At 40.2% G+C, this 17,984-nt stretch overlaps 1 protein-coding gene across 7 annotated transcripts in view; it reads left to right on the top strand.

Moving 5' to 3' along the window:
• Window positions 1–15,781, top strand: part of INPP5K (inositol polyphosphate-5-phosphatase K) — a 32,181-nt gene extending 16,400 nt beyond the window's left edge. For 5 of the 7 annotated variants that reach the window (XM_054008073.1, XM_054008072.1, XM_054008070.1 and 2 more), the window contains 6 exons: window positions 2,751–2,777; window positions 4,720–4,912; window positions 7,097–7,234; window positions 7,856–7,939; window positions 9,945–10,049; window positions 12,483–15,781. In XM_054008073.1, the coding sequence (XP_053864048.1) occupies window positions 2,751–2,777; window positions 4,720–4,912; window positions 7,097–7,234; window positions 7,856–7,939; window positions 9,945–10,049; window positions 12,483–12,581 (646 nt within the window). In that variant the 3' untranslated portion in view covers window positions 12,582–15,781. The remainder of the gene's footprint in view (window positions 1–2,750; window positions 2,778–4,719; window positions 4,913–7,096; window positions 7,235–7,855; window positions 7,940–9,944; window positions 10,050–12,482) is intronic. The other 2 variants (XM_054008074.1, XM_054008076.1) reach the window with 1 other exon arrangement.
• The last annotated feature ends 2,203 nt before the right edge of the window (window positions 15,782–17,984 follow it).

Genomic DNA, 17,984 nt, shown 5'->3' with positions numbered 1-17,984 from the left:
ATATCCTTTGGGTTGATACTCATATTTTGAGCCCATTTTCTTACTACTTAAAACAAAATGTGTTCAGTTTTTTTTCTTATCTGAATGTGAAAACTAATTTTCATTACTTCATAAGAACATAACGAATTACTGTCATCATCCTGTCTCTTGGCATGGCCTATACCAGATACTTCAGAGGAAGATTCAAGAAACCTCAGATCACAAAGCTATGAAATGCTTTCTCTGTGGGCAGGTTATCTTCCTAAACCCCATAATTTAGTGGCTGACTCTTGCTAAAACATGAATTTATATCCCATTTTAAAAAAAACAGACGTGCCTTATCTAATACAACTGTGGATGTTTCTATTATCCATATAAGAACATAAGAATGGCACTACTGGGGCAGACCAAAGGTCCATCTGGCCCAGTATCCTGTCTTCCAACATTGGCCAGGGACAGGTGCCCCAGAGGGAATGAACAGAACTGGTAATCATCAAGTGATCCATCCCCTGTCACTCATTCACAGCTCCTGGCTGACAGAGGCTAGGGACACCATTCCTGCCCATCCTGGCTTGATGGACATATCCTCTATGAATTTATCTAGTTCTTTTTTTACCCTGTTATGGTCTTGGCCTTCACAATATCATCTGGCAAGGAGTTCCACAGGTTGACTGTACATTGTGTGAAGAAATACTTCCTTTTATTTGTTTTAAACCTGCTTCCTATTAATTTCATTTGGTGACCTTTAGTTCTTGTGTTTATGAGAAGTAGTAAACAACACTTCCTTATCTACTTTCTTTACACCAGTCATGATTTTATAAATCTCTAATCCTTTCATGAAGCCCTCTTAAGATCTTGGCTTCAGTGGCATCCTGTGGCTGAGTTCCACAGGTTAATTATGTATGTTTTCCTTTTATCAGTTTTAAATTTTCTGCCTTTCAATTTAATTGGATGTCCCTTTGTTTTTGTATAATGAGAAGATAAATAGGACCTCCTGATATATCTTGTCTACACCATTCAGTCTGTGTATTTCTGTCATGTCCTGTTGTCTTCATCTCCTCTCTAAACTAAACAATCCCAATTTTTTTACCCTATCTTCATCAGAATTCTCTCCATACCTGTAATCATCTGTTGCCTTTCTCTGCCCCTCTTCTATTTCTACTATACTTTGTGAGATAGTTATCAGAGCTCAATATGGCATTCATAGATACAATTTTTAAGTTCAGAGGAGAGTCACTATGATCATTTAATCTGACCTGCATATGACATGCCATAGAACTCCATCCAACTAGTAATTCCTGAATAGAGACACATAATTTATGGTTGAACTACAATATAACTTCTAGAAAGACATCAACTCTTGATTGAAAGACTTCAAATTGATCACATCCCTTGGTGAGCTATTCTAATGGTTAATTACACACAGCTACACTTAAAATAAATTTACACATACTTTCCTGTTTGAATTTTTGTAGCATCAGCTTCTAGCCACTGGATCTTGTTATACCTTTGAGGGCATTACACTGATTTATGTAATGGCCTTGTGGTATTTTTCTCACTCATTTTTTATACATGAAAACTCTTTTTTTTTGCTGTTTGACTTTTGCCACACTATGATGCCCAAGTTTCCCCCCCGTCTTCTAGAACCCATTAAGGTGTATGAGTAGTTTATATTATTCCTTGAAATGTACATTACCTTGCATTTGTTAACATTAAATTTTATCTGCCTTTTTGTTGCCTGTTCATCTAGCTTTGTTAGATCTTTTTGTAGTTCATTACCCATCTCTAGTTTTGACTAACCAAAATAATTGTCATCAGCATGTTTTGACACCACTGTTTACCCACTTTTCCAGATTAATATATCAAACACTGGACATAGTGGAGAACATTGGGACTTTCCACAGTTGAAAATCTTATTTTCCTTTTCTTAGCCAGTTTCTATCTTTGTAAGATTGTTCAGCATGCCAAAAAGTCTGATCACTTAACTTTTGTTAAAGCCCAAACTAGGCCTATAAATTGTCAGCAGAGACTAATGTTGCCTTGCAAAGTTCTGGGGAGAAACAAATGGCCTGATGTTTTTAATAAATTAATATATGATACTTCACATTTGCAGTCCATTATTTTTCTGGACTGCTGGGACACCACAGGGAAGTTTTCAGTTGCTTTAAATCAGTGGCACTCAACCTTTCCAGACTATTGTACCCCTTTCAGGAGTCTGATTTGTCTTGCATACCTCCAAATTTCATCTAACTTAAAAACTACTTGCTTACAAAATCAGACAGAAAAATTACAAAAGTGTGACAGCACACTGTTAACTGAAAAATTGCTTACTTTCTCATTTTTACCATATAATTATAAAATAAATCAATTGGAATATAATATTGTACTTGCATTTCAGTGTATAGTATATAGAGCGGTATAAACAAGTCATTGTCTGTATGAAATTTTAGTTTGTGCTGCCTTCGCTAGTGCTTTTTATGTAGCCTGTTGTAAAACTAGGCAAATATCTAGATGAGTTGATGTACCCCCTGGAAGTCCTCTGCATACTCCCAGGGGTACACATACCCCTGGTTGAGAACCACTGCTTTAAATCGTCCATAAAGGTATGTTTGAAACAGCTTTTTAAATAAAGATTGTAAAATATTTAATCTGTGAATTTAATTTGTTACCAAATTGCTTTAGTATTTACAAGATCTGCAGGGCACATTGCAATGGAGAAATTAGCTCCTGACCATCAGGAGTCTTATACTTATCTTTATCTTTATTTTCAGGGGGCAGAAGACACTGTTTTGGTTTAAGTAAGAAGAAAACTCTCTGGCTTTCTTAGATTGTAGATATTGCAGAATCAAAACAAGGCTCAAATATTTTGATTTGATTCTTGTGAAATATTTGAAAATCAGACTTCTGATTTTCTGCAGGAATTTCCTGAATCTAATTGAAAGTTGTAGCATCATCTTCTCTGCTGTAGCACTTCAAGAGAATCACTGAGACTAATCTTAATTTATTAGTCTGGACTGAAAGCACTAGGCTCTTTATCTGAGCACGAACAGATAGCAGTAGTGTAAGCCGCTGTAAAATTCAGTAACTAACAAATATAAGTAATTATGCAACTTGAGAAATCTTGACACAGTAATTAATGTGGCATTAGTTTGTTAAATATGAATATTATATACTCTCTCTTTGTAACTCAAGTTACTTCACTTAAACACCTCTAACATGTGCATTCAGTTTCTGTTAATATTGAGGTTTTTTGATTCACCTAAGGTGGGGGACAGGCAGACATTTTTGCATTCTGAGTATGTTCACAAAGGATGCTTTAAACCAGCCAACCACTATCTTTCAATGGATTGGTATATTTTATATTATTCTGGATAGTGGTGTATATGTTCTGAGCTTCCCTTCTCTATGTGATTATTCCATATCATCAGATAAAGGAGACAGTGTATTAACTTTGTATTCAGGCTCTTCATTTTGGTATTGGCTTGCACAGCAGAGCAGATGTACTGCAGCTTTTAAAGATTTCTGTCAGTTTGTATTATTACTGGAATACATGGGATTGGTTCCCTCATGTGTACAGTTACTTAATCACTTAAAATCCTTCCAGTTCTCATTTAAGGTGAGTCAGACCTGCATGTAGGGAGGGGAAAGGGTGCTGAATTTTAATCTGAGCAGTACCTCTGGTTTATGGTAGTTTGTTTAAAATTGTCAAACTGACAGTTTTCCTTACGCATCATGCTCCTTTAACCCTTGTAATTCAATTCAATGCAATGCATTCTAATTCCTCTTCCATAGGATATGATTTTTTCTCCATTTCACTGTGAAGTGATATAGCCATACAGAGGACTGTTGCTTTAAAGTCATCTTCCCATCACAGAGAGAATCTGGAAAGGCTCGTTTCTTCTCTTGTTGATGTATGGTATAAAAGGAAACTCCAAACCATAGTGGTTGCAGTTTTGACATGACACATGGTTGCAGGCTACTTAGATGCAAGAATCTGCTGCCTGTAGACAAACTTTCCTCTACTAGATGTTATAAAGCATTTTATTAGGGAAAAGCTTGTGTACTAAGTATAAAAATTATGCTATCATTATAACGCACTGGAGTAGCTTGCCAGAATCCATTGCTGTCTCTCTTCTACATAACAGGTGATAATAGTATGGAAAAGCTACTAGCTACATAATTAGCATCAGTGAAGCTCTCCAGATGGCTATTAATACAAAATTATTCCTGTTCTTTTAAAAATATTGGAACCAAGAATATATAAAAAAAATACTCGACATGTGACACAACTCAGCAAAAGGCAGGAAGTGTCTGACGGGTGCTGTACCCTCCCCAAGGATGGCCATTGGCTTGAGGTCAGGACAGTTTCTGCATTAACTGTAGACTCTTGCATGTTCTTGGAGTGAGTTCTAGGAGAAAGCATCATTTCCTGTATGAAACTGACTGACTAATCCAATCCCACACTCCTTCATTTTATTTCTTTCCAGTTAGAGGGACCCATGAAAGCTGATCTCTTACAGTGGAGTTCAATTGAAATAAAATAAACCATGGGTCTGGTTGTAGTGCATGCTAGAGCAGAATTGTAAAATGAAGTTGAGATGTGATTGCTTTGAATGTTGTAATAATTTTTGACAATTTTGGATCAACTTTGAATTAGATGTTCTATAGTTACATAACGTTTTAGCTTTTGGCCACTGTTTTTTCTTCTCTTTTCATCCACTCTGCTTATACTCCTTGTAGTGGGAAGAAACGGAAGCCAGCATGGACAGATCGAATTCTTTGGAGGGTGAAGAATCTCTCCCAGCATCCATCAGAGGATGGAGATTTGTCTGAAGGAGAGCAGACAATCTCTGTGACCCTGAATAACTATATCAGTCACATGAGCTATGGCATCAGTGATCACAAACCTGTTACAGGAACCTTTGGGCTTCAGGTATTGTTCCATTTTTATAATTCTGGAGCCAATATCTCCCCATTAAGAAATGGTAATCTTAAAGGCAAAACTAAAATTAATTCTAATTTACGGAATTTAATTCTCTGAATCATTTTATGTAAGTCATAAGCAGAAATATGACAAACACAACAAGATGAAGCCCTGCTGGTTGCAGTCACACAGACATTTTCTTATGGATTACAGAATTTGTTTGCACTGGCTTTTTTTTTACAAATGAGCAAAGGCTTCTTCATCCTCAGACTTTTAGGTTCATGACTCAGGTTGAGAATTTCTCTTCCTTAATGGCTTCCTCTTCCTGAGAGGCAAGTCGCACAGAGTGAAGTAGGTATTTCAGGGATTCTAGAACTTTTATTCTAGAACCTCTTCCCCCCTCCCCCCCTCCGCTTGGTCACATCTGCAGATTTTATAAGCACACTCTCACTCCATCATCTACATTGTAAATTAAAATACTGAACGGTGTTGGACCCAGGATAAAGCTCTGCGGGACCCCACTTAATACACCTCTACCCCGATATAATGTGACCAAATATAACACGAATTCGAATATAACGCGGTAAAGCAGTGCTCCTGGGGGCAGGGCTGCGCACTCCGGCAGATCAAAGCAAGTTCGAGATAACACGGTTTCACCTATAATGCGGTAAGATTTTTTGGCTCCCAAGGACAGCATTATATCAGGGTAGAGGTGTATGTCCTTCCCATTTGACAGCAAACAATTGACGATTACTCTTTGAGACCAGTTTTTCATTTAGTTGTGAACCCACCTTATAGTAACTTTACTTAGACCATATTTGCGTAGTTTGCTTATGAGAATGTCATGTGAGACTATCAGAAACCTTACTGAAGTCCAGCTATGTGATGTCTACTATCTCTCCCCCCCCCCACCCCCAATCCATCTGGTTACCCCATCAAATGTTCCCCTTCTCCTTATGCAACTAAGGGCCCACAACAGATCTTGCTGAGAACTAAAGGTAAAATATTGGGGGCTAGTCTACACCAGCAGTTCTCAACTGGGGGGCTGTGAGCCAGTTTCAGGGGGTCCCATAGTCCCGTGGGAGGAGTTGGGGTGGGCATGAGGGGACATTGCCCCCCCCCTTCCAAAACTGCAGTGCCTTAACCAGAGTGGGACAGTCCCGGGGAGGCTCAGCACCCCTCAGGGTCCCGCCCCCGGCCAGGTTGCAGGTGGGAAGCTGAAGCCAGGCAGTGTGAGGCAGCTGCTGTTCTGGCTGGTGCCATGGAGCTCCCCCATCTCCTGCTGCTGCTGCCCAGGGCTGTGGCTGCTCCTCCGCTTCCAGCCCTCTGCTTGCGCAGCCAGTAAGAGCTGCCTGAGAGGAGGGATCTAGCTCTGGGGCCTGGAGAGCCTTTTGGGAGCAGTGACTGCAGGGGGGGCCCTCTGGCACCCAACCTCTAGCTACCCCTCTCCCGGCACCCTGAGCCACCCCCCTGCCTTCACACAGCCTCTAGCTATCCCTCTCCCGGCACCCTGAGCCACCCCCCTGCCTTCACACAGCCTCTAGCTACCCCTCTCCCTGCACACAGCTCCTAGCTGCCCCCTGCCTGCACCCTGAGCAGTTTTCAAACTTTTTATGCTGATCCCCTCCCCCCACCTTTGAGTTATAATATTTGGTTGCGCCTCCCCAACCCAGACATGGCCCACTGAGTGAGTTGGGAGTGGAGGTGGGGCTCCCTCCTCTGGCCCCACGGTGCAGAGCTGGCTCGAGCCCCACCAGGCCCTCCTCCTCCTCCTCCCTCCCCTCCCCCCCCCCAGTAGAAGTCAAAATATGCCAGAGCCCACCCACCTTCCCCTCTGTTCCCTGGGCCTGGAGTCTTTATAGCATGTTGGAGGGGCCTCAGAAAGAAAAAGGTTGAGAATCCCTGGTCTGCACTACAGATGCTACAGTGGCACCGCTGTGCCAACGTAGACACTTCGTACATGGTTGGAAGGCTTTTTTTCCATTTCTGTAATTAATCCACCTCTCCAAGAGGTGGTAACTAAGTCGTCAGAGGAATTCTGCTGTCGACCTAGCTGAGGGGTCGGTCGATCTAACTAATTTTTCACACCGTTAAGGAACGTAACTAGGTAAATACCATTTTTCAGTGTAGACCAGGCCTAACTGATGGATATAAAGAGATGCATTATTTAAAACAGTCTTCCTTTTTGTCTAGATAAAGCCCCTTTTTTCCACTCCATTGGTCACTCTGAATCCTGAGGGTGAGTGGAATGCTGCACAGGATGTTCTAATCAGCTATTCCACGGTATCTGAATTTCCAAGCAGTACCTGGGACTGGATTGGGCTCTACCAGGTGACATTACCAGAATATCATGCCTCTCTGCAAAATGAAAATGCCTTTGCAGTAATGCAGATGGGGGGTTGGATATGGGGAAGTAGTTCATTTGGCATTGCATGCTTCCCTTAGTTAGAGACCTAATATGCAAGTTATTCTCTAGTGTCACTGGTCGCTGATAGCTTCAATATGCCTGGAACCAACTCTTGAATTATTAGTTATTTGGTACAATGCCTAGGTGGACAGAAAAATAATGATTTTTAACATCCCTAGAAATAATATTTTGTAAAGCGTGATAAATTATTATTTATGCAAAATGTTCTAGGTATGAGACATAGTGAAGAATGATCCCTTCCCCAAAGTGCCCCTGCCTGCTGGTATAATGTAGCACGGGTGAACAGAAATGGACGGAAGAAGGTAGAGAGATTAGGGTACAGAAATCTCTCACTCACACATGATAAATTGCTGACTAATGCTCAGCGCATGTTTTGAAAATAATTTAATTTTTAAAATGAATGTTTTTAGTTAGAATTATAGTAACATATACTAAAAAGCAGATATCTTACTCTCAGGTTTTCCATGTCCAGTTTGTCTTGCTTTACTTTTTAGAGAGCTGATGGCTTCTGTCTTCCCCTGCAGGTGGCATTCAGGCATGTGAATGACTATGTGACCTATGCCTGGGTTAAAGATGATGAAATTTCGTCCAGTGAAGATGTTACTCAAGTGAGGGAATTACCATTTATTTTAGTGTGGGCTTCTAATATTGTTGGGTTCAAGGGCTCCTGCCTCTGTTGTTTTTCCCCGTGCTCATTTTCAAGGCTCTGTATAAGCGTAATCTTTCTTCAACTGAAGGAATGCTAGCTGGTAATGGAGTAGGTCTTTGTACCCCATCTTCACCACTCCAACTGAGAGATATTGGAGACACAAGGTGGGTAAGTTAATATCTTTGATTAGAACAACTTCTGCTGGTGAGAGAGACAAACTTTGAAGCCACACAGAGCTCTTCTTCAGGTCTGGGAAAGGTCTCCAAGTGTTGCAGCTAAATGCAAGGCAGAACAGATTGTTTAGCACAGGTAGTTAGCATATATTCTAAGGGGACATTCAAGGTAGAGTGGCCTGTTAACACCTCTGCAATTTTCAGAGTAGCAGCTGTGTTAGTCTGTATCCACAAAAAGAACAGGAGTATTTGTGGCACCTTAGAGACTAACAAATTTATTAGAGGACAAAAGCAGGGGGTTAGTCGGTTACAGATTATTGTAATAATAAACCATATACCCAGGGTCTCTGTTCAGTCCATGATTTTTAGTGTCTAGCAGAGTAAGCTCCCAGGCTCATCTTTTGAAAGTATTATGCAGATTTCCTTGAGGATGAAGACTGATAGGTCTCGATTGCTTTGTGAAAAGTGTTCACCCACGCTTCAGGCCTTCAGACAGTCTGCCAGCCTCTTCAAACTCATAATCGGAAGCAAACTCCCCACAGATCAGGTCACACCAACTCCAAGCCTCACCATACCCTGCCGGAACAACCAATGCAAACCACACCTTTCAAGATCCATGGATCCTAAAAATACCTGTCATAACATGTGGCATACCTCATCAACAACGACGTGTGTGAAACCAGACAATCTCTATGCTTTTTGAATGAACTCTCAGAGGAAAATGATAAAAGGCAAAAACATCCTATTCTGTGGGTGAACACTTTTCACAAAGTGATCGCTCTATAACCTATCAGTCTTCATCCTCAAAAGAAACCAGCGCATCACGTTCAAAAGATGAGCCTGGGACCTTAAAGTTATAACTCTGTTAGACACTAAGGGTATGTCTTCACTGTCCGCTGGATCAGCAGGCAGCGATCGATCCAGCAGGGATCGATTTATTGCGTCTAGTCTAGAAGCAATAAATCGACCCCCGAGCGCTCTCCCATTGACTCCTGTACTCCAGCGCCACGAGAGGCGCAGGCAGAGTCGATGGGGGAGCGGCAGCAGTCGACTCACTGCAGTGAAGATACCACGGTAAGTCAATCTAAGTAACTTAGATCGATTTCTCTCTCTCTCCCCTTCCCTCCCCCACCAGTGTAGACCAGGACTAAAAATCATGGACTGAAGAGACCCTGGATTTATGGTTTATTACAACAATCTGTAACCCACTACCCCCCTCCTCTGCAGTTGTAGGACAAAAGTTGTAACAGGCCACTCTACCTTAGAATATGTGCTAACTACTTAGGCTAAACATTCTGGTCCACCTTGCATTTAGCTGTGATGCTTGGAGTACTGAAGAAGAGCTCTGTGTGGCTTGAAAGCTGGTCTCTCTCACCAACAGAAGTTGGTCCAATAGAAGATATTACCTCACCCACCTTGTCTTACCGAGAGGGAGATTAATGTCAACGTACAAAAAGTTGAGCCAAAATACAGATTGTGAGGTAATGAGTGGCAGCCCATGACTTTATCTCTCTGGCATATCATGAGCAAAGAGAAGCCTGCAGAAACCTGCAGCATAGTAAGACTGAGCATTTTTGCACTTTCCTGGAAGAGATAAAGCTCTAGCCCCTGAATGAAGTGTTAAGAACTGCCTTTTCTCCCTCCCTGATTTACATGTATACAGTGGATCTGTTGTAAAGGCTCAGTATTGTCTTTTATGATCTAGTTCTAGTGGATGGTAAAGGCTGCTTTTTATTAATTGCTTTGTCAGTGGAATTGCTGATGGTTGTCTTCCTTCTTTCATGTTGACAGGTTTACATCAGTGCTGATGAGATCCCCCATGCAGGAGGAGAGTTTCTCCTTTGTTATTATAGCCATAATATGCAGTCTATAGCTGGTATGAGCCAGCCCTTCCAGGTAAAATGTTCTGGAGTTTTGGATAATGCTGAAGGAGTTGTGTGTGCCTTTCCTAGTATGTGCAGCTGGATGTTTGTGAAAACATATGAACTGCAAGTGTTTTTCATTTATAAGGGGGGGTCACACTTAGAGGCTTTCTGTGTGAAAGGGATCACCAGTACAAAAGTTTGAGAACCATTGATCTAGCTCAGTGGTTCCCAAACTGGGGTTTGTGAACCCCGGGGGGTTCGCGAAATGTTACAGGGGGTTCTTGGGAAAAAATTCCCTAATGGCGGACAGAGCTGTCCCTAGGGACCCCGGCACGGGGCCAGCAGCCCGGAGCCCCTGGACTTCCAAGAGCTAAGCAGATCAAAGCAAGCATATCTATCACACTGAGGAGATTTAAACTTGAAGACTCCTTATAAGAAATGGAAAGGGAGGTGGATATTTTTTGCTGATTTAAAAATTAAATAGGTAGCTAGTACTGTTTTTAAAATTATTATGAAGAACAAGTTTAAGCTTTGTTGTAACATGCGTTGTTTGCCTGGACTGCTCAAGACCTGAATGCTTGTGTAGGAGGAACTCTTTGAGTTGGCTTCGTAAATACCTTCATGCTGTTTCACATCTGATACTCCTTGATGAAACATAGGAGCCTTGTCTTATAACAGGCTTATTCAAAGTGATACAAGCTTTGAAAGTGAGATCTTGGAAGCGTGTTGCCATTTTCATAATGTAATAAAAAGACTGTAATGATAAATAATAATTAATAATAGTGTGTAATAAGGATGTCATAAAAACAAATGTTATATTTCCAAGATCACTGCTTTTATAATTTATACTCAGGTAAAGGAGGAAATCCCTGGAAATATTCATTTTTAGAAGGGGGTTCACAAGACTTGACATTTTAGTGAAAGGGGTTCACAGGTTGTTAAAGTTTGGGAACCACTGATCTAGCTCAGTGTCCTGTCTCCGACAGAGCTTCAGGGGGAGTGTACAGAACAGGGCAATTTTGGAGAGATCCACCCGTCTTCCCTTCCTGGTTTCTGGCAATCAGATGTTTAGGATTGCCCTGCGTATGGGGTTACATCCTCTACCATCTTGGTTAATACCATTGATGGACCTGTCCTCCATGAACTTACCTAGTTCTTTTTTTGAGCCCAGTTATACTTTTGGCCATCACAACATCCTCATGACAATGAGTTCTGCAGGTTAATTGTGCATTGTGTGAGATGTAAGAGGGAAATGTAGTGGTAAACCTCAAGCAAAGAAAGGTACTAATGCCCAGAAGGAATCTGAGTATTTATTATATCTGAATGTCACAGCAAAATAAGGCACAACTGGTTCACACACATAGGCTCCAGGTCATGAAACCTCAGACCTACTGTCACCTAGATGCCTGGCCCACAGAAAGATGGGAATTTAACCTAATTTTCTAAGAGCTACCTGGTTTCTGACTGCCTGTTCATCACTGAGCTCCCCTTAGGTACTCCTATGGGACATTTCTACAGCAATGGTTTCCAGGTGACTGGTCTTTTTAGTTGCATCTCCAGGCGTTCATTGTACCTCTGACCTTTCTTTTGTTCATCTACGAGGAGGTGGCCCATCCTCACAGACTGTAGAAATACAGGTACACTGGAACATAAACAGCAGGTTATCTATCTGAGGAAAACGTTGCAAGTGCATAGACTACATGAAATGGCTATTTCTTGCTTGTCCCTAAACCAGCATCTTTGCCAGAATCATTTTGACATATCCATACATAATCTGCCTTGCAGCTGGGGCTGTGTACTCTGGGATGCTTGAAACATCAGTGTCAGCACTATTGGGAGCAGGGGCTTTTGGGAGGTTTTCAGACTCAAAGTACTACATTGTGGGATGGCTTGAAGAGTAGAGCCCTGCAAATTGGAAGATGTCTGCTTTATATCCATGGACCATGTTTGTGGATCAGATGCGGATACAGATTCTGTATCCGCACTGGGCTCTAGTGAAGAGGACTGCCTGAATTGGGGAATCTGCAACATTTGTGGCTTCCTGCCCCTATCAGGGAGAAAACATTGCAGACTGCAGGAACATCAGCTGGATGCGAGCTAAAGATTTCCCGTGGGTTGCAACCAACCAATACAATCTGCTTTTGCAGTGTGGCTCTCAGTTGTGTGTGGGCACAACATACTGTATAGGTCTGGCAAATTCAAGCAAGAATGTTGTTTGGCATGCCTTTGCTTTTTTCATGTTATATAGTCAGAGCCTTAGTGTTCAAGTTTAAAATGTTCCCTATACTTTCAAATAGTTACCCCAATGAAACATTCATCACCAAATGGAATCGATTTGTATTACTTGTCTCAGTTCTGAGCAAGTCTGTGTGGGACATCTAATTGTATATTGACTGTTAGAGTAACATTGTTCCTAAATGTGTGTCAAATGTAAACTTCTAAAAACGTGTTCCTTTTCTTTTAGATTCAGCCAAGCAGGAGATCAGAAGAGAAGGAACTGGCACAGGAAAACATCAATGGCATAGAGAAACTTCACAGTCCCGAGCCATATGATGAGTTCTGAAGTCAGAACTTAGTGATATTGATTCAGGTGTCAGAGATGCTTACCTTCCCTGTGTCTTAGCAATTATAGACCTTCCTCTGTAGGAAATGGAGTCAGGCAGTGCAAAGGGTCCCACAGGTAGGGCTGTTCAGATCATAGACTTTAAACGCTTTATAGAAAGTAATTTCTTGTGGAAATGACTCTTTCTATTGTCGCCATAGGAGGTAACTCTCTAGTGGTCCTGCATGGAACCAGAGCTCTAATGACAGCTCCTGATCAGTGCTGGCCAACATGAGATCATAGTGGAAATCTCTATTCCAGTGATTTAATCTGTAGATGCATTCTGCAGCAGCTTCCAGGTCTGCTGCTTTCCTGCTTTTTGTAGGAGATATTTTAGTAACCATGCAGTTGACTGATTTTTTTGTTTGTTTATTTTTTATTTTTTTTAGTGTTTCAGAATTTAAGTGAAATTATTTTAAAAACAAAGTTTTATTTATTAGATATACAATTATTGAGTTTATTTTAAAGTATTTTTGAAATTTGATGAATAAATGTTAGCAAGTGGTATCTTTGGAAGCAACCAACTATGGAGCAACAGAAGTAATATGAAAACAACATATTTGGGTCACGTGGATTTTCCTTTGACTTTTGATCCCTTTTACTTTCTGCCCCACATTTAAATAATAATCTTTCTGAATAATTTTCCTGTTTGAAATGTTAAAGACAAGCACATATCCAGCAAACCAAACTTTTACTTGATTTCTGATGCCTCTTTCACTGGTAATGAAAATCATAGAGGAATTTGCCTATTACCCCCATGGACAAGAAAGACCTTTTTGTACTAGCTGGCAACTTGGAGTCAACCCAGTATCATGTGGTTTCAGAAATAAATTGTTTTTAAATGCTGTTGCTTAACAACATTAAAATAGTTCTCAAATTGTGGTCCATGGGGCACTTATTGGCAGAGCTGACTGGTCACATGATGCTAACTCCTCCTCTCCGGCTGTTAAATTATATTAAAAGAAGCTAAAAAAATAGATGGTTTGTTATCTTATTGCAATTAATTTGCTGGGGAGGAAGGGGTGTGAAAGTTATATGAAACTTTGGGGGCCATTCATAAATCTCCATAGACCCTTAGATTGCAGAGCCAGTAAAGGGTACTTGTTGTGACTCCTTGCTGCCATTCTCTGCTTTCTACAGGAGGTACACAACTTTAGCAACATACAAACTTGTGATATGTAATTGATGTTAGTTATCTCAGTGCATTGTAAATAATGGCAATAGTGAAAATACAAAACTCAGATCAGGAAAAGGAGCTGTAGAACCAAAAGACATTGGTGTATATATTTTTGGAGAATAGGTGGGGGAAACAGGATGGATTCCTTCCTGCTCATAGTCTTGAAGCCTTGGCTAGCTATCTTAGGGCTTGCCTACGCTACCACTTTTGTTGGTATAATTTATTTAAATTTATATAAAACACACCCCTGAATTACATAAGTTACAATGACAGACTTGCTGGTGTGGGCAGTGCTATGTTGGCAGGAGAGCTTCTCCCACCAACATAGCTACCGCTGCTCATGGAGGTGGCTTTATTATGTTGACGAGAGAGCTCTCTCCCGTTGGCATAGAGTGGCTACCTGAGCGATCTTACAGTGGCGCAGTTGCATCGGTACAGCTGTGCCGCTGTAAGTTCGCTAGTGTAGACATGGCCTTTGGAGTTAGAAAGTGAATTCCCTGGTAATTGAATCTGTCTTAAGGTGCTGTAGTTATGGCTGGTGTATAAGATGTTCTGGGTGAAGAAAGCCTTAGCTTTAAGCTTTGGAAATAGCAGCATGTAGAATGCTCTGGTTAGCTTGTCAGAGCTTTTTGGATTAAAGACACCTAGTTTTTGAGGTTTCTAGTTCCCATATAGTCAGATTTATGTTGTCAAGTGTCTGAACTTAATGCTTTGGCAGTGGGAACTGTTCACTTCCCAACAGCAAGTGTGGGGGCAGAAGATACTGTGTACCAGCACAAGAATTAATACAGCTCTTAAATATAAAACATGAAAAATGTAATAATGTTGATTGTCTGCTATAAAAGGAGATTACGTTGTATTGTCCTATTTGTACCATTGTTGTGTAAAATTTGCTTTACACTAAAGATAACTTTTTCAAAGTTTTCGTTTTCAATAGAAATATACTAAATGCCCCTACTGCATCACAAAACTAACTGTAGTTTTTAAGCTTTTTTTTTCTGAATTTGAAATTGATTGTATAAATCTGTTTTCATGCTTCCCGTGAGGAAAAAACTTGGGAACTGAGTTCTTCAAATTCCCGACCACAGCTGGTGATAGGGCAGGGACCAAAATCCAGTTTCTGCTGCTCAGGCACACATTCCATTTGTGGGCATCTTTGCGGATATTTGAGGAGCTGAACACTGACACAGGGAAGTTTACATGACTCCCAACACCCCTGCTTCTTAACACCACGTGAGGGCTGACCGCTGATCAATTATTGGAATTGGAAGGTGGTCCTTATAAATGTAGGGCCGGGCTTCATGTCACAGGACTCTGATTGAAGTCACATTGTTGTGGGCTTTTCCAACAGTGAGTTCTTTATCCACTAACTACATAAGACTTGAATATGCTGGGGTCTTGGTGAGGAGCTTTATATTACTTTTATAGATTCCTTTGTTAGGCACTGTACATACAGTAGCAAATTAATTCTAAATTTTGTCTGTTACCTTGATCCATAAAGGATTTTTAAAGAATATTTTGTGACCAGTATCATGCAGCTTCTTGATGGAATTTAATTTTTTCTTAAATACTAATTTACTTGTATAATATTTAGAAATGGCTTTTAAACCCATTTACTTTTTTAATGCACTGCATGTATCAGTCTGAAATGAGTCTTGGTAATGAAGAGTCCATGAAGTGAATTAATCACTTCTTGTATTTTAAACAACTGAAGACTGCTTTTTTTTTTTTTTTTTTTTTTTTTTTTTTTTTTTTGTGGGGACCTGGGGGGAATTCTCCCTTGTAATGATTTTCACACAAACCTTTGATAACCATTTTTGGTGTGCAGTTGGATACTTGTATTTTAAGAGATTATGCTGCAGTGGGGTAGTAATAAATACACTGTAAGGGACTGAATCATTCCAAAGAAGGGCCCAAGTGGTAATGTAATTCTCCTTTGGAGAAAGTGGATGCATCTTGAAATAAAATTCTCCCCTTTGAAGGAGTTCTGTATTTAATGTCCCTCCCTTTGAACTGGATCCTAAAGGGCCAGAAAGCCCTTCACCTATAAGGGTGTCTGAGTACAAAAATCATCTGAAACTTTAAAATGTTTAGAATGCTGGATATATAGAGCAAAAGCAAGAGGCACTTGCCTGGAGTGGGTTGAGTCTCTTGAATAGTATTGAATTTCAGACTGCAAGTTGTAGGCAGATGGATACTACTTTAATCTGGTCTTCCACATAAGGTTGAAGCATTCTTCTATCAGAAACTTTGAGTTAGGGGAAAGGTTTTTTACACACATTAGTGTCATTGGTTTTGTAGCACTTTGAAGTTCTGGATAAGTCCAGTCAGCAAGAAGTTCTCTGATAGTTCAACAGAAAAAGCGTATATTACTTGTGGGTGGCAAGTATGTCCAAATTCAGCCCTAGTTAACCCAAGTACATGTCCATTTACTTCATTGGATTTATCCCTGGTTATATCAGAAATACATTTGACCTGGTATGGTAGTGTCGTTTTAATTTTCTGAATCCCTGAAGGAAATAGAGTAGATTTTTGGAAACTTTTCTTTAAATAGCATCATAAAGGGCTTCCGTATACTGTGCAGCTGTTTTAATCCCCTTCCAAAACTTCATAAATTAGTGAAATAGAAGTCTTAGGCTTCGTCTTCACTACCAACTTATGTTGCTGTTACTATGTCACTCGGGTATGGAAAATCCACACCCCGACCAATGTAGTTATACAAACCTAACCCTATAGTGCTCTGTCGACAGAAGGGCTTTTCCTGTCAACCTAGCTACTGCTGCCGACAGGAGAAGTTCTCCAGTCAGCCTAGGTAGCGTCTTCACTAAGCATTACAGTGTTACAGGATTTACAAGTTTTAAGTAAAAAGAAGAACAGGAGTACTTGTGGCACCTTAGAGACTAACAAATTTATTAGAGCATAAGCTTTCGTGGACTACAGCCCACTTCTTCGGATGCATATAGAATGGATTCTATATGCATCCGAAGAAGTGGGCTGTAGTCCACGAAAGCTTATGCTCTAATAAATTTGTTAGTCTCTAAGGTGCCACAAGTACTCCTGTTCTTCTTTTTGCGGATACAGACTAACACGGCTGTTACTCTGAAACAAGTTTTAAGTGTTGACAAGCCCTAAGTAATACTTTCAGATTTGAACAGATGATTTTGGAACTTTGCTGATTTGATGACTTTAGATCTAAGTTCTGATCAGTAAGTATGAGGAGAAATGGCCCATGGGCGAGGCTTACTTAAGTCTTTCACGCTCTGTAAACAACATCTTGCAAACCTGGAATAAAATATCTTCTTAGCTAGTATGGGAGAAGATGAAAGCACATTTAACATTTTCAGATCTTAAATATAAGCTCAAACATAATAAAAAAAACTGGATAATTCACAGTTCTTTGGGGAAAGACAGAATTATGAGGTAAGCAATGTATCAGATGATGAAAATAAGGTGACGCTAACTCACAGAGATTGCTGGAATATATAGTCTGTTGTGGTATTTTGTTTATCCAAAACTGGCTAATACAAATGGCATGTGGCTCATTAGTTACAAGTTTGGTTGTGTTTGGGTTTTCTTTTAAATACTCTGGGTGCTTTTTTGCCTTTCTGTTTTCATAATGCCCTCTTCTTCTGGTACATGATAAATGGAGCCCAACTGGCAGACAACATATTTCCTTACTTTTCCAAACTTTAGTCCTAATCATTTTAATCTTGTTTCATATAAAAATCTCCAACCTTGATGTCTCCTCATTCCATTCTCATTGGCTCTTTTCTATTTCTGCTATGTCTTGTTTGAGATAAGTTGGCCAATAACTGTAATACAAGGTGAGGCTCTAATGTCATTTCATATAATGACATTTTCTGCATCTTCACCTCCCATATTTTATATATTGTATAAGATCTTATTTTACCACTGCTGCCCATCATGAAACGTAGCTCTGATTCCTAATGCAGAATTGATCAATGTGTACAGTAGTTTAAAGTCTACTTAATGTTGTGCTTGGATTGTTTTATAGTTGTATTCTCTTTCTGAGTTTTTCAGAATTATTACAATTCTAAAAAGTATTAAAATATACATATGGTTGGAATCCTATTGAAGTTACAGTTGAGTGTAGCTAGACCAATATGCAACATATCTATTATTTGTTTGATCGGATCTTGTTTTAATATTTTGTTCCTATTTAACAA

Source organism: Malaclemys terrapin, chromosome 18 (genome assembly GCF_027887155.1).
Source record: "Malaclemys terrapin pileata isolate rMalTer1 chromosome 18, rMalTer1.hap1, whole genome shotgun sequence".
Lineage (NCBI taxonomy): Eukaryota > Metazoa > Chordata > Testudines > Emydidae > Malaclemys > Malaclemys terrapin.
The sequence above is the reverse complement of the archived record's forward strand: the minus strand, read 5'-3'. Positions and strand labels throughout refer to the sequence as shown.